Below are 15,268 nucleotides of genomic sequence, written 5' to 3'. Positions count from 1 at the left end.
GTTTCCCGCACCAACTGCTGGCCGAAAGAAAGAAAAATCAATTGATTGACTGCGATGGCCACATTTTCTGCACTTTTAAACGCGTCACTAGAAATTTAGATTTCAGATTATACGTTTCGGTATTTGTGCTTTCTTTTGCTTTCTCTCTCTGCAAATCTCTCTCTTGTCACACTTGATTTATTTTCGAAATTTTTAATTTTTCCTCATTGACTTCTTGGCATTTTTTCACGAATTTCCGCGCACACACACTTTTTGTTTTCTGGTTTATTATTCTTTTTGGCCAGGAGTTGCATTTGGATTGGTAACAGTTGATGGCCAGCTGCCGACTAGCTGGCCAACTGACCAAGTGGCCAACCGACAGACTGCCAGAAAGCAAAACACGACGGAGAACCCGAGGCGCCCAATGCTTATTATCAAGTATACGACCGGAGGCACAGGCACCCACCACACGTCCGTTCTCAGCTGTGGCCCAGCGCTTTTGAGAGCGTTCCGTGCTGTTCTGTTCCGCCGGAGCCACTGCAGCCGGATCCGGCTCTGCCGACGCCGCCGTCGTGGTGAGTTTGTGGCCAGCTGATGGCGGATGGGCCTTTGGCGCTCGGCGCTCGGCGTTTCGAAACGCCAGCAGGGGCGGAGGCTCCGGGAACGCCAATGGGGGTTGAAATCCGAAATACCACACATTTTATTTGAGTTGTCAGGCGGAAGAACACGCGGGGGTTACCCTGTTCTGATATACATTGTAATCTTAAAAGTTGGAATATATTTATTTTAAATTGTTGTGTTACTTAAAAATCTCTTTATAAAGGAAAGCTATTAATTTTTTTAACTTCATATGTCTTAACTGTTACAGGGGATATTCGAATTTTATTAAAACGTGTCTATTAATTTGTATTTATATTTTACTAAAATCTCCAAAAAATAGCTTAGTTCGAGGAAACGTCTCGCATCTTGAAATAACCCTACTGCCTATAATGGAAACTCAAACCGTGTGAAAAAACACTCAACTGTTCGCACAGCATTTTTTATAGATTTAAAGGAATGTTTTCTACGACAGCCATTGAAACTTATTAAGTCCTCATTATTTATGGCCATTTAGTTTAAATGACAGGCGTAGACAAGGGCGAAACAGAACCGCTTATGGTGTTGAAATCCAAGACATATGGTTTTCTCTTGTGCTATTCTGTTTATCTGAAGGACATGTGGTGAAAAGTTCCTGCTTTCTCTTTGTCTTTTCCCCCACCTTGGGATTTCTTTAGGCGCCTTGACCAGTCATGAATATAAATTATGCCCTAAGTGACAGGAGGAGGCTGTTATGGCTAAACAATCATAAAGAACACCCGGCACGAATTGTTTTCAGATTTTATAATGTGCTATGCGCTAAAAAGAAGTAGGAGAAAATTGCGTTTGAATATAAGAGAAATCATAATTTAAACTATTTTATTAACTGTTAAAATATGTAGGGTGGGCAATAAAATGCAAGAAATTTAAAATGTGGCCTTAAAATGTTTGAAAGATGTTTCAGATGTGATATAAAATTGATGAAACCAAACATTCAACATATATTGTGTAAATTGTTTTAAAGTCTGATAGAAGCATGAAAAATATTTTTAACAAATAGATAATAAATAGACTTTACTGTTGTTTATAGATATATTTGAAAACGATTTTTGTTCAAATGAAAATATCAGATAAGTGTAATATAATAAAGCTTCTGTCAGCCACCAATCGAAGATCACAACCAAAAAGGCGTTTTGCCCGCGATTTTCTAGCGTTTTCGGTGGGGCTTTAAAACGTTTTATGGTTTTTTAGGAGGGAACTCATAAAATAAGTCGAAATTAAAAACTGTCCGCCTGAAACAGCTATTACAGCGGGTGATGCTCGACGGGTTAGTGGGCCAAAAAAAATGCGACAGAGGTATGAAATTGGCCCGGGGCAAACGGCGATTTTAATGGTTTCGTTGGCCAACCGATTGAGATGGCATTGAGATGGCCAGGCCCAGCCTCTAATTAACCCTTTCCCAATTGCAGCTAAGCCCCAAAACGGCGGAGGCGGTGGGCAGTTAGGGGGGAGTGGCCCTTCCACGGGTTACATATGCATATACACGTGTTAGTTTTAGTTATAAAATGACTTTGGTCCCGATACCTGGGGCTCGGAGTTTGATTAATGAGCGGCTTAAGTGAATCTCAAATCGAAACTGAGCCTGCTCGGCCGGCAGACTGATGAAGTCACTAATTTGACTTAAAAACGCATTAAAAACCATTTTCGATAAGAGCTGCGGAGCTCCCCATATCGTGATTTCGGCAAGGGTTTTCCCGTACTTTTCTGCCTCGCGGTCTAGGTCTCGTCTTTGTGAAAGTTGTGCCAAAATAAAACCGAAAAAACCAAAATTAAACGTCGAAACCAACAAGGCAACGGATAAAATTCCAAAAAAGCCTCGGAAGATTTGAGAGTGCAAAGCTCATGCTTTATGGGACATTGCCTATTGGCAATCAGCTGTTAAAATAAATAATGATTGGAATTCGCGAGATGGACTCAAGGATACTCTGTAAATTAAGTAGTGATGTTTATTAAAGTACAAGTAAAGTACTTAAAGAACATTAATAAACACATGTTTTAGGTTTTGTTTTATATGCCTATTAACATCATGTCATTAAAGAAATAAAATTTCATATTAGTAAATACTTATAAAGGAGTGTTAAACAATATGGACAGCTATGTTTGTATTAAATGCATTGTATTATTAAAACAATATCCTTATATTCTTCAATAATAACTATATTTACTTGTGTTACTAATGTACCCGCTTTTTATAGTTGCATAAATTTGGAAGAGAAATTGTTACTCATCGCTTTCTAAACAAGCTTATAAAAAACGATTTATTACTTTAATGGTCTTTAGATATTTTATGATTAAAACATTATTTAGAGATGTATACGAAATTTCACAAAATCAAGCTGATATACCCCTTATGCAATAATTTCCCTCATTCCAACTTTGGTGAAGCATAAAAATTGATTTAAATGCCTTTGCCGAGAGACGTAAACGTCGGTAACTCCTACAATTGTGCGTGGTCTTGGCCATTAAAAGCCTTTTCTTGCCAACATTCAATGTCTTCGCCGGCGGCAGCGCCAAATCAAATCAAATCAACGGCAGCAGTCACAAATCTGCGACAGATAAAAGCTGTTAAATGACCTTCATTGGCCATAAAATTCCAAAATCGTCGCCCGAACAATGAATCGTTTCTATGGGCCAAAACCGGCGGCAACGGCAACGCCGAACAACAATTGGCGAGCGGCGACAAAAAAAAATTAACAATTTAAATAAATTCACTTTATTGCAGTTCGCATATTGGCGACAATGTAAAACAAACAATAAAAGTTGTCAATAAATAAGGCCCGCGTCATATTGAATGGCCCGAACCGCTGGACTTCCGGTCTTGAATCGGGCCAGAAAAGCAAAAAACCGCACATATCATATTATAGTATGTGGCCAACGACATGAATCACGGGCCAAAAAGTTCAAAGTTGAGCGGGCTAAATTGAGAGATTAGCTGGGTAGATCGGAGCCGGCTGGCCGTATCTTTTGCCATATATCGCTGCTCTGGCCCAAGCTCTGCTTTTCTCTGCCCCGAGTTCCCGGCTCTGGGCCGCTGTTAACTTGGCTAAGACCGCTCAGTTGGCTACGAGCTGCCGCCGTGAGCATTGGCAAACGCGTGAAACGGAAAAAACGAAACCTAAATCGACAACCCAAAACCCAAAGCCGAAAAACACAATTTGAAATCTCCGCGCTGCTCTTCGGTACGTGTTAAGTTTATTAATTAGTAAAATTTTCAAGTGAGTGCGGTAGCAAAAAAGAGAAAATAATTCACAAAAATACAAAAAGCAAAGCTCAACCCACTACGGTAGTGAATAAAAAGGTTAACAAAAAAACAACAGTGAGTCAAAAAATAAAACAAAACAATAAACCCGCAATAGGTGAGTAATTAATAAAGCGAATAATTTAACCCACTGCCATAAATTAATAAATTTAATTAATCTGTCATCGCAGCTCTGATTTATTATAACATTTTATTGTTTTTTTCGTCCATATACTTGTAACCGAAATGTTAGGAAACCAGCAAACACAAATTAAATCAAAGCGATCACAAAACAAAATCCACAAAAAATGCAGACAACACTTTGGGTAAATAAAAACAAAATATAATCAAAGTGGGGAAAAAAAACTAGCTGTAGCCTTGAAAAGTCGTGCTTAATTTCTCAGCTAAATGCAGGCATAAAATATATGTTTAAAAAATTATAATGAAGCCCAGCTATTTGTCTGGCTCAAATCGAATCCATTGTTTTAGTCCCTAAATTGGTATTAAATAAGCCAAACGCATTGTGCCACCAAAAAACGGAAAATATGTAAGTCCGAAATAGATATCCAAACTTATATCGATCTTTGAAAAAGTTTATGTTACGGAAAGATATACGAGAATTAATGTAAACTTAAAAACCAAAAGTCTTTCATTATTGTCAAAAAGTTTGAATTAGATGGTATTTTATTTCTTGAAAACTATGATCTGTTTAGATATCAAGATTTTTTTTCACTTTGTAGCTTTTTAATGATTAAAATCATTTATTTTATTAAATAGCCCTATAATTAATTAACAAAATTTCTCCTCATTCAGCTCATTATGTAGCTTGCTAATGCTTCAATTAGCTGCCATCAAAATATCTAAACTCATCCCCTCAAAAAGTTCCAATCGGGTGAATAAGTGAGATTGTCTGGGCGAGACAAAGATAAAGATCTGACAATCGATCATTACTCAGGCGGGGTATAATCAATTAAATATAGATAGATGATTTTGCGGTCAAATCATTCAAATAAATTGAATGGTGCCCAGCGATTTTGAGCTCTCAATTTCGAAAATGGAGCCGCATCCAATGGATTAGCCGCTAAAGCTTGGTCAAAGATCTTTAAAAATTTCATTAACTCTTGGCCCGTCGGCCTAATGATGTGCAAATGGCCCAAAACACACCATAAAACACACAGCCACTAAAGTTGCTAAGGGAAACAATACCGGAGACCATGTCCAACTTCTTTTTGGCCACTCTGTGATTTATGAGGTGATCGCCTGGCGCAACTTTGGCATCGGGAAATACCAGCAATACGTGGGTGTAGCCATGTGCAAGACTACATTAGCAGATCGCAAACACTAAACAAAGCTTGTCCATGCACAGAGAAAAAAATATGAAGAAAATATTGTAATAATTGGTTTAATTACAAAGGAACATTACCTTAAATTTAACATACAAAAAATCGGAAAGTATTTATTCAATATACAAATCTTTTTTGAAAAAGTTTTTAAAATATGTTCTTCTGTTATTTGGTTTTTCTATCATTTAATTTCAACAATTAAGGCCTTAACGATAGTAGCTTATATTAAAAAACTTAAGCAGTAGAATTTTAGACTAAAGAAAATTGATTTATCACCTATTATTATAGAACTTTAATATCTATTTTATTTTCTGTGTACTTGGCCAGACACTTTGTCATTGGCGCTTGATTGTTGACTGATTTGTTTTGCTCGGCTTGTGCAAAAGAGCCTGTGATCCCGGAAATCCTATCACACTTGTGGCAGGTGTTTTTGTATCAGCATACATTCCTATTAATTCTTGAATGCCCATTGCCTTTACATTCGCCACATGACAGGTAGTTATTGCTATTTGTTTCTATAAATAATTGCGGTACACATTTTTATTGAAACTAAAGCACAGCTTGACACGAAGTCCGGTTTTTAACATTGACTGTGACAGCTTTTGATTGGATCACTTGTAACCATGGCTTTGGAATAATTAAAATATATTACATTTTTGGTCTATTTTTACCCTAATTACCTTTGTTTTGTCTGTAGTTCATTATAAATGAATGGGAAAAGTCCCACTATAGATTGTATTATAGGTTTATTTTTGGGAAGCTTTCATTCTTATTACATACTTCATTATAATTAATACTTTAGATATTTTAATAAATAATATACTTTGCTAGTAACACAATAATATTACTAGTTGCCTTTTAGTTTCCACATTTAAAAACCGATTTCAACAAAGATAAATATTATATCAGTGGTTTTTTTTTTACTTTTATTAATTCGCATTCTTAGGAACACTTCGATTTAATCTTAAATAGACTAGAAAACATCCCATTTAAACACCGCCACTTTAAACCCAAGTTTAGAAGCGCTAATAAATCATTAGGCTTTGTCTTGAGCTGGTTCGTCACTTTCACTTTTGGCAATTTATTTTCGCTGTTTACGGGTGTTGTTCGAGTTGTTTGGGTGTTGTTTGCCTTAGAGGTTGTCGGTTGTGCAGTTCGTGTTTATGTTATTGTTTTAGTTGTTGATTGTTTGACTTAACAATAAGCGCAAGTGAACTCTGCACAACAAATAAGCACTTTGAGGCATTTCCGCTGCGGAAAAACCATCAGTTATTGTCTGTTCGGTGTCCCCATGGAAATGGTGTGAAAAATTGCCCCGTGTTTGCCATTTTTTGCGACTAATATTTGGCAAAATAATTCATGGCAGTTTCTCTTTCGCTTCAGATTTCAGACTTGGCGTTGAAGACAGTTGCTGAATCGCAATCGAGTCAAATGCAAATGCAAATCGACGGCGAATGAATTGACAATGACAAAGAGTATTAAACGTCCGCCCCCTTTTAGTTGTAAACGAGTTCTCCTTACCTATGTGGTAAGTATTCCTAGTCGCAGAAGTGTTTGATATAACTAAAAGTGTATTTCCTCCAGATATTAGCTTATACAGTAGCCGCCCACAACTCGCCCCCGTCGTGCGGCCTTTATGGAGCTCCGCCTTGCCAATTTCTCCCGGCGCCACCTGGACAAACGCCCACCTGCGCCCGTCCAGGAAAGACGTACTGCGAACACGCCGATAACTATCCCACGTAAGTACTAATAGTCCAGGGAACTACTAGGAGCTTAACTCGGATAATTCGGAATTTAATAAGGGATATAAATTATAATTGTTAAGGAATTGGGAATCAAAGCTGTGAAAACTTTAAGAAAGCAAGCTAAATAATACTGATCAGAAGTCTCTGTTTCTACCGTTTTCCCTGAAAACTGCTGAAACAGAAAACTGGTTACTCGAAAATCTGTCTTAATCACAGAGCACTTACCTCTCCATGAGCAGTTTTAAGGTGCTGCGCTTTAGGATAAGCATCACAAAAACGATAATTCCATAACTGCGTTCGAAATAGGAGAGAAAGTAGTCTAACGGTCCCAAATAACGCTTGCCAATGTCAAAAAACATAATTATTTCGAAGACCCAAATCACTCCCATTATGACAGAAATCCGCAGGAACATTATGTGGCTAGGATCAGAATTCGAAATACATATTATGCCTGCTTTTCAAATGATGATGAGGTTAGTTCTTACGTCTCAGTGTCAATATTAAAGCAGCTTGTAGTTCTCTCCCCATCTCGCTTAAAAGTGTGCAGTTCTCTCTTCGTTTTCCAAATGTGAATGAACGTCATGATAAACATGATCACATTGAAGGTGGTAAGGATCAGTACTGGTCCATCTATGTATATCCAGGAAGAGGGCCCCAAAACTGTGGACAAAAGGAATAGTATTCCAAAAGCATAGATTAATGTATCTTTTAATTAAACCTTTGACCGCGCATTCAGAGTAGCCAACTAAGGGCATCCAGTTCCATTTATGGAGATCCTTCTCCCAAACTAGATTCATTGTAAAAATAACTCCTGTTGGTATCACAGAAGTGCCCAACACAAAGGCACTGTATTTAAGAAACTGATACCGAGGTATTTCCCGACTCATAGACGTCAATAACTTCCATAAATGAAAGCTAATAACAGCATCCCAATGATTGGCCATCGTCGTGAAGAAGGTGAAACTGTAACCTAAGAAAAGCCAATGTTACATCATCAATAAGTTCCAGAGCCCCAATCTTCTAAAGCTTAAATGGCAAGTTCAAAATTAAATTTTAACAACTGACCTGCTAATGAGCAGAATTGGGTTAACCAATTCATTTTAGACAGTATGTTCAATAGATCCACCATGGACTTGCTGAAAAAGCAACATATAAGACACTTGCCGAGGACATTCCGGAGTTTCTTAACGTAAAGGTACACCAAAAATGTGAGGATATAGCATAGTAGGGATATTGCCATGACTGGAAGTATAAAGACGGAAAAGTATAGGTGACATCGAAAACTATTATTTAGAAAATCTCTTACTCTCGATGTACGCTGTGGGCCATGTTTTAACACACCTATGCTTAACAACCGCTATGGATTTTGGAAAGTCCGAATGAAACTGAGGATAGAGGCAGTAATTTTGCTTAAATAATACCTCTTCGGTGCTGTATTGATATAGGGTTCCATCCTAAGGAGTATTTTTTAGAAACGGAGAAAGATTTGGGAAATTGTAGGGCAAACCTTGAACATCACGTACTCATCTTCCCTCAAATTGACCATCTCGTCGCACATATGGAACGGATCTCGTAGGACGAGCAGGTCGGTTAAATTGGACAACGGTGCCATCTTCAGGTCCTCATCAGTTAGATACACGTCATTAGCCTCATTTAAAGTTAGATTTAAAATTGTTAAACCAATATCCTCCTTAAAGCCATTATTATTACACTTTCCATGTGGCAACATATTTTTTTGTGGGCAACAGACCCTTACGCAAGTCTTTAGTTCGCAGACACAGGCTCTTAAATGATTTTCCACAGGCTCCTCGGGTCCGGTTATTAACTTTGTGTAATTGTAATACCCAGTCCGGTTAGCACTCACTTCGAGTCCATGATATATATACGTATCGTTGACTCTTTGTATATCCGAAATATCAACAGTATTAAAATAGTCACAGTTTTGGATATCAGCCGATGAGTTCTTCACAATAGTTAGGACAAGAATTGCTCTGAGCAATTTGACGTAAAAAAACATTTTTTACTTAGAAACCTTCTGCGTGGCAGTATAACTCGACTGGATCTCTATAAAATTAGTTCGCAGCTTAAATAGAAACTTTCCAACAGCAAAAAAAACCAAAAACCCATTTTTACTTCCATTGAAATACATATAATATACTAATTTCGCATTTGGGGAACACAAAAACATACCCTGTAGACCTATTTGTCGTAATAATTGAGCCCTACGATAAGAATTTCAGCTTTCAGTGCTGGGAGCACTTAGTTATTTTAAAATTATTTTTAATACAACATTATTAGATAACAGCGAGCAGAGAGAACCCTTAACGAAAAAATAAAATGGGCAAAGAACGCCTGATCAATATTCACTTCATTCAAATGCATTTCAAACAAATGTTTGGCCACGAGACAATTTCGGCTTCAGATTGTTCACCATCGAAACTTGTTCGCTGGCATCGCATTAACATACGAGCATCGAGTGAGTATCTTTTGTAGCTGCTTCCGCGACAAGCTCTCAGATACTCAGATACTGAGATACTCAGATACTCGAACTGATGCTGTTTTGGATGCTTCTGCTCTCAGCCAGCTGGGGGAATTCCTTGACCCAATAAACTTGAATTGACAGTTCAAGACACTTTTTGTTTGGCTCCTACTAGCAAGTATACATATGAAGTATAACTTTGGCGACTATCCGACGACTGGCCGCGTGCTTCTCGAATATTTATGAATGCCTCCAATGAATAATCGTGCCTTCGGGGCATCACAAGTTGCTTAGACCGGCACTTTGGCGCGTGAGCCAGGGTATTTTGGGTGTGCTTTAGATTTTTTTGGAGAACAGCGTGGTATTTTCAATGAATAAAACATTTTGGTTGTTAAGTTATGGATATTTTTCAAAATAATAGTATTATATATAAGATAAGTCTTAAGACTTATAAGACATTGAATAATAAACCTTAGTCAAATATTTAGAGTTAGGAATACCAAAATTAAAACAATCTCGAGATTGATAAGGATCTACACAATATTAAAAAATATTCCTTACAATTTGTTTAGATCTTTCATAAAATCTAGAGATTGAAACATGTTTTATCCAGCCCCTTTATTGTTGCTAACTAACAATAAACACCAGACGAATAAAAAATGAACTAAATTATATGTAAAATCCAACGGTAGAGCATTCATTATTCTCCACTTGACCCCCAGAGTGCATCTCTTGTCTTACGTGCTCCAAAGATGGCACTCAAATTTGTTGTTTTGTTTGTTTGTTTATCATCCGCCTTCGCTCGACTGGTTGGTCATGTTTGTTGGGTCTATTTTTAGAGCATTTCTTCGATTGGGGTTTAAATAATGTGCGTTAGTTGGTAATGGTAATGCGAATGGGTTGATAAGCCCTAGGCGCCGACGCGGCAATTAAATAGGCATTTTTATTACAAAGCTTGCTTTGGAATTTCAGTGCGTTGCATAATTCTCAAAAAATAAAAGATATGATATGGGAAAGCCCCAAGCGGGTTTTAACTATATGTTTGTATATAGGTGGGGTCTTTCCCGCCCCTTAACTCTTACCTTTCCCTGCCAGATTTTGGCGGCACGTGACGGGCATGCGATGCCTGTTGATAAGAGAAGCAAAATAAAAACAAAACTGCCACACTGCCAATTTATTATTAACGATGTCTGCGCCTCCCCTTTTTTTTTGTCGGCTTGCCCGGCGGCCGCATATTAATTATGATACTCATATTTGATTTGGCTTGGGCAACTCCGCAATTACCATTTCCATAGCAATTTCTGGCACTTGTCAGTCAGTCGGTCTGTGACTTGCATAATTCGGAGACTCCGACAAGTGTCTGGTACTCGGGTACACGCTTTCCCAGCCCGTTAAATATCGCAGCTTGCATCACTCATTGTTTCCCTCTTGCGCGCAGGAAAAAGATCTGAAAAAATAAGGTCATTTTCCACTCGTTATTAACAGACACAAGTGGTACACACTCCACAGAAAACAAAGTCTTTGAGATCCAAAATCTTATGTGAATTTCAAATAATTCAAAAATATTTCCATATGATTAACTTTTTTGGAAAGGTGTTTTGAAAAATAGAATAAAAACATTAAATTTTGTTCATAACCATTATAAATACGAACATTACTTTATTAACAGTTATTTTAAGAACAATTAAAGTTATGTCATTTTAGTGCCCATTAAAAATTTAGGAAAAATTATATTAATCGTATTTCATTATTTTTTAAAGATATCTCATCAAGAGCCTCGTGCGAAAGTGGGGCTATGAGGCCAGCACTTTGCTGGTGGACGAAACCTGGGAGGATTTTGCGGCTGTGGCGTGGCACGATACTCCCGTCTTCTACGATCCCAAATCCATCTTCCCGCCCCGCGATCCGAATGCCCAGGACTTTAATGGATATAGTTATCAGACCCCATTTGGGGGCAATCCCCATAGGCCAAGTGGCGGGGGGAACCCCCTCTTTGTCAGCAATCCCTCTACGGAAGCGCCAACGTGAGTATTTTTTAACATTTTTAACATAAAAACATTTTAATATATGACCAGCAATTAAAACTCGACTGTTCCGATAACTGACTCTAAAGGCTTTAAGATTAAATTTGCTTATGGCATAACAGAAAAGAGAAAACTCGATACCAACCAACCCTTTATATTTTAACCTTCAAAGAAGAATTATTATAATGCACCCATGAATGGGTTTAAAAAAGCTATTTAAATGTATGCTTTAAAGAAAAATGATTACAGTACTTAATAATTTAATTTTAATTCTATATACTTTTTTAAAAGCTAATTACAATTACATAGAAATTTATTTTGTAGTTACGAAAAACTACCAAAACATATTCATTTAGATACCACCATGATTTGTTATCCTTTGTCACATTTTTCTTTCAAACATTCTGATTTTAATGTATTGTTTCTAAACCCTCTGGGACTTCTAAGGTATCTCCTGTACACCTCTTCTGGCGGAGGTCATCGCTCGGGACAGCGTTACAATTCCCAGGGAGGTGGTGCCTCATCCTCCGGCGGTCACTTGTACTTTAATCAGGCCGGAAAGACGACTCCCTACAACGCCACGCTCTGGCTGAAGCGGTTAGTCAGGGATCTCAGTCGGAAGCAGAGGCAAATCGAAGAGGAGGTGGAGGTGGAGGAGAAGGTGGTGGAGGAGCAGGACGAGCAGGCTGAGGAGCAGGATGAACCAGCCGAGGATCACCCGCAAAGCAAACGCGATATCTCACTCAACATGGATCTCTTGGATATCGTGGGCGTAGATGCCCCCAATCCGCTTAAGAAGCGTTCGAGGACGAAGCGCCAAAGTCCGGGGCGCTCCACCCTCTGCCAGACGACCTCGCAGTTCATCACCCCCCAGGCGGCGCTGAATAGCCGCGGAAACTGGATGTTCGTGGTCAATGAGCAGAACACAGCCCGCCAAATGGTCAAGGCGGAGCTCTGTGCGTAAGTACAAGTTTAAATTTGAAAATAATTCTACATACATTTAACACCGGGGTTGTGTCTCGACTAAGAGCTCAGAAAGCAGTGCACTGCTTGGATGATTGGAGTCAGTTGGAATTCAAAATCGTATTTAAAGAAATTCATTTGTTTTATGTGGCATACGTCACAGAACAACCTTTATAATTTGTGTTTCCTTTAGTATATATTTTAAAAATATTCACACAAAATATTCACAAAAAATCACGACAAAATGTTCAAAGTTACCATTAGAGCCTGAATTTTATTTCAGCATTGAAGTTTGAAAGGGAAATTTTCTAAAATAATTTAACGAGAGGATGCAGGCAATACGTATAAAAAACGTGGAAAATGAATAATTTTTTTACCTTACAATCACGTCCCCTTTTAATATTTTTCAACTGTTAGAAATAAAACCTATTGTTATTTCCATTATTAACCAGATGTTACTTGAATTCTTTTATTTGTTGTTGTGCCTCATAATTAATTTTGTAGCATTAGGGGATAAAGTGAGTGACTTGTCCATCCAGCCGTCCTTGAAGTAGCTTTTCTCATTATTTTGAATCCTTCCCCTTGGTCCTGATTCCACACCCCTTACCGTTTTCAGCACTTGTAATCAGTGGCAGAGGTGTCAAGCCAACCCCCTTCCAATGTTAATAATTCGCAGCGGGACGCCCAAGGTTCCCCCTTCTTTTATTTATTTTTTGTGGAAACTAGGGGAAATCCCTCGCGGTCTTTCTCTTGCTGGGCACGTGGTTAGTGCAGGTCGAACTAAGGACCGTTTATACGGTGTCATAATTGCGGTTAAACGAATTATCACACCCCGAGAACGAGAGAGAAATACCAAAGCAGGGCACATTCTGCCATTAGGCCATATCCTTGTCCCCTTTTTTTATTCCCCTCTCTTTGGTCCTTCCCCCTTTTTTTGGATGCGTGCGCTACTCGAAAACCTTTCCACACTCGTACGGAAAAAGCGCAAACAAATGTCAGGAGTAAAAATTGGGGTGAGGTGGTTCTCTGCTGGTTCTTCGGGCTGGGTCAACGCGTTGCCCTAATTGTTGCCCGTTTGTCCCGCTCTTCCCAGTCTCAAATCGAGTCCCTTTTCCCTTCTGGATGCACGGGTTCCCCTCCCATTTTCCACGGCCACTTGTTGTTAGCACTGAGCCCGGTACTTGGCGCAATTTGTTTAACCAAATGGAGTACCTACGCAGGCGCGCATAAATCTTGGCCAAGGAACAGCTGGGAGCAGGGCTACACGGAGAATAATATAAATATATCTTATATATAAAATTTTATCAAAAACCATTACCTTAAGAAATCATCTGAACAAAATGTTTTACAAATATTAAAACTTATCAAAAGGGCTTCTATAACCAAAAATATATTACATTATGACAGATACATTTTTGAGATGAAAATTAAGATCCTTAATCACAAATGGTTAAAAAATATCATACGAATTTTAAGGATTTTGATAGTTCTAGTAAATTTGTTTATATATTCGAATAATGTTATCCCAAAAATAGAATCGTAAAACCAGATATTCGACCATATTTATTTCCTGTGCAGGGATTTTACCGTTTTTTGCTTCCGCTCGGACTGCGACTCCTTATCAATTACGTACGATTCCCGTTTTAACGAGTTCGTTAAACTTTCAACTCTGTTCTGGTCCGCCTGCGACTTGGGATCTCCGCATTTCTTCCTTTCGAAGGAGTCGCGAGTCGCAGCCGGCGCTCTTTATTTATGCCCAGCAACCCACAACTAAATTCCCGGCAATTGTTGATTTTTAGCATTTGGTTTGGGCACCTCGCATTCGATCCGGCACTTATATCGTTTATTTTTCAGCTCGAACACCTGCTCGAACCTGTGCGAATTGCCCAACGGCTACAACTCGAGATGCGAGCAGAAGTTTGTGCAAAAACGCTTAATTGCGCTCCAGGGCAATGGGCAGAATCTGTACCAGGACACGTTCTGGTTTCCCAGTTGCTGTGTCTGCACGATAGCCGCCAATTAAATGGACGGGGACCCAGGACACCACATCCTCGGCGGCTATTCATATTGGCAAAATCATATCTGATAACTAAATGATACGAAAACACACACACACAACACCCCCACAACCACAAAACACAAAAAACACTCAATATATCTCTCTCATGTAGTTACACAAACACACAATGTAGTTCTTAAAAATGTAATTTAAAATCGAAAACATCGAGTGAGGCATGCAAAATTGGATTTATGCCCGCAAAATCCATTTGCGTTTTGCATAGTAGCATTAGTCTTACCCTGTGAGCGATCTAATGGATATCAAATAAACAAATATTCGAAGCGATGTTATATTCAAGTTAATTTTGGTGCTGCGGAAATCTATGGTAAGTTTATATTCTATTAAAAATATGTCTTATATTATACAAGGTCCCTACCATTTTAATAAAATTAAAGCAATTCCGTAATACCAAATATTTTTCCTCCGTTAACTATATAAATTCGAATAAGCACCATGCTTTAAATCAAAACTGGCACTGCGCACACATTTCAATCCCTGGAAATACACGTAATGACACAGGAAGATTGCCAACAAACAATTTTATTAAGCCCTGGGCATAGTGCAAATCGGATTTTGTGGTTTTTAATTAATATAGTTATTCCTTTTGCCAGCTATGCCAGCAAAGCCCCAAAGGATTCGCAACTTTTAATTGTGAAATGGCGAAATGAGAATTTCCGCAGCAAAAACAAGCAACAACAGCAACACCTGCCGTGCTGCAAATGCAATTGCGTTCCATAAATCCAGAAACAATAATCGTAAAATAACATCAGGTGTCACGCGCACGAAGCGCGGCTCAAAAAAA

General features: G+C 38.5%; 3 protein-coding genes across 18 annotated transcripts in view; 1 reads left to right on the top strand and 2 right to left on the bottom strand.

Moving 5' to 3' along the window:
* Nucleotides 1-510, bottom strand: part of Shab (Shaker cognate b) — a 66,600-nt gene extending 66,090 nt beyond the window's left edge. For all 16 annotated transcript variants that reach the window (XR_011604274.1, XM_065864900.2, XM_065864904.2 and 13 more), the window contains exon 1: nt 446-510. The gene's annotated coding sequence lies outside the window, so the exon portion shown is untranslated. The remainder of the gene's footprint in view (nt 1-445) is intronic.
* Nucleotides 511-3,667: 3,157 nt separating this feature from the next.
* spz5 (spatzle 5) lies at nt 3,668-14,751 on the top strand. The gene is made up of 6 exons (XM_017077971.4): nt 3,668-3,971; nt 6,580-6,724; nt 6,781-6,935; nt 11,181-11,444; nt 11,892-12,404; nt 14,262-14,751. The coding sequence occupies exons 2-6, from the start codon at nt 6,662-6,664 to the stop codon at nt 14,428-14,430; spliced, it is 1,164 nt and encodes a 387-aa protein (XP_016933460.2). The 5' UTR covers nt 3,668-3,971; nt 6,580-6,661; the 3' UTR covers nt 14,431-14,751.
* LOC136116904 (probable G-protein coupled receptor Mth-like 7) lies at nt 7,011-8,553 on the bottom strand. Its single transcript, XM_065864566.2, has 7 exons — nt 8,449-8,553; nt 8,248-8,395; nt 8,007-8,183; nt 7,660-7,911; nt 7,427-7,601; nt 7,167-7,361; nt 7,011-7,110 (listed from the first exon to the last, which is right to left on the bottom strand). Exons 1-7 carry the CDS (start codon nt 8,551-8,553, stop codon nt 7,092-7,094), a joined length of 1,071 nt encoding a protein of 356 aa, XP_065720638.2. The 3' UTR covers nt 7,011-7,091.
* Nucleotides 14,752-15,268: the final 517 nt, after the last annotated feature.

Source organism: Drosophila suzukii, chromosome 3 (assembly GCF_043229965.1).
Source record: "Drosophila suzukii chromosome 3, CBGP_Dsuzu_IsoJpt1.0, whole genome shotgun sequence".
Classification (NCBI taxonomy): domain Eukaryota; kingdom Metazoa; phylum Arthropoda; class Insecta; order Diptera; family Drosophilidae; genus Drosophila; species Drosophila suzukii.
This window is presented reverse-complemented; position numbering and strand designations above follow the sequence as displayed.

Excerpts from the sequence above, each read along its gene's own strand:
- spz5 (XM_017077971.4), top strand. The coding sequence starts at position 6,662 with ATGACAAAGAGTATTAAACGTCCGCCCCCTTTTAGTTGTAAACGAGTT. Across the intron at positions 6,725-6,780 it reads GAGTTCTCCTTACCTATGTG|ATATTAGCTTATACAGTAGC; the intron begins GTAAGTATTCCT and ends TATTTCCTCCAG. Across the intron at positions 6,936-11,180 it reads CACGCCGATAACTATCCCAC|ATATCTCATCAAGAGCCTCG; the intron begins GTAAGTACTAAT and ends TATTTTTTAAAG.
- LOC136116904 (XM_065864566.2), bottom strand. The coding sequence starts at position 8,553 with ATGGCACCGTTGTCCAATTTAACCGACCTGCTCGTCCTACGAGATCCG. Across the intron at positions 8,184-8,247 it reads GCCCACAGCGTACATCGAGA|TCATGGCAATATCCCTACTA; the intron begins GTAAGAGATTTT and ends TTATACTTCCAG. Across the intron at positions 7,912-8,006 it reads CCAATTCTGCTCATTAGCAG|GTTACAGTTTCACCTTCTTC; the intron begins GTCAGTTGTTAA and ends GGCTTTTCTTAG.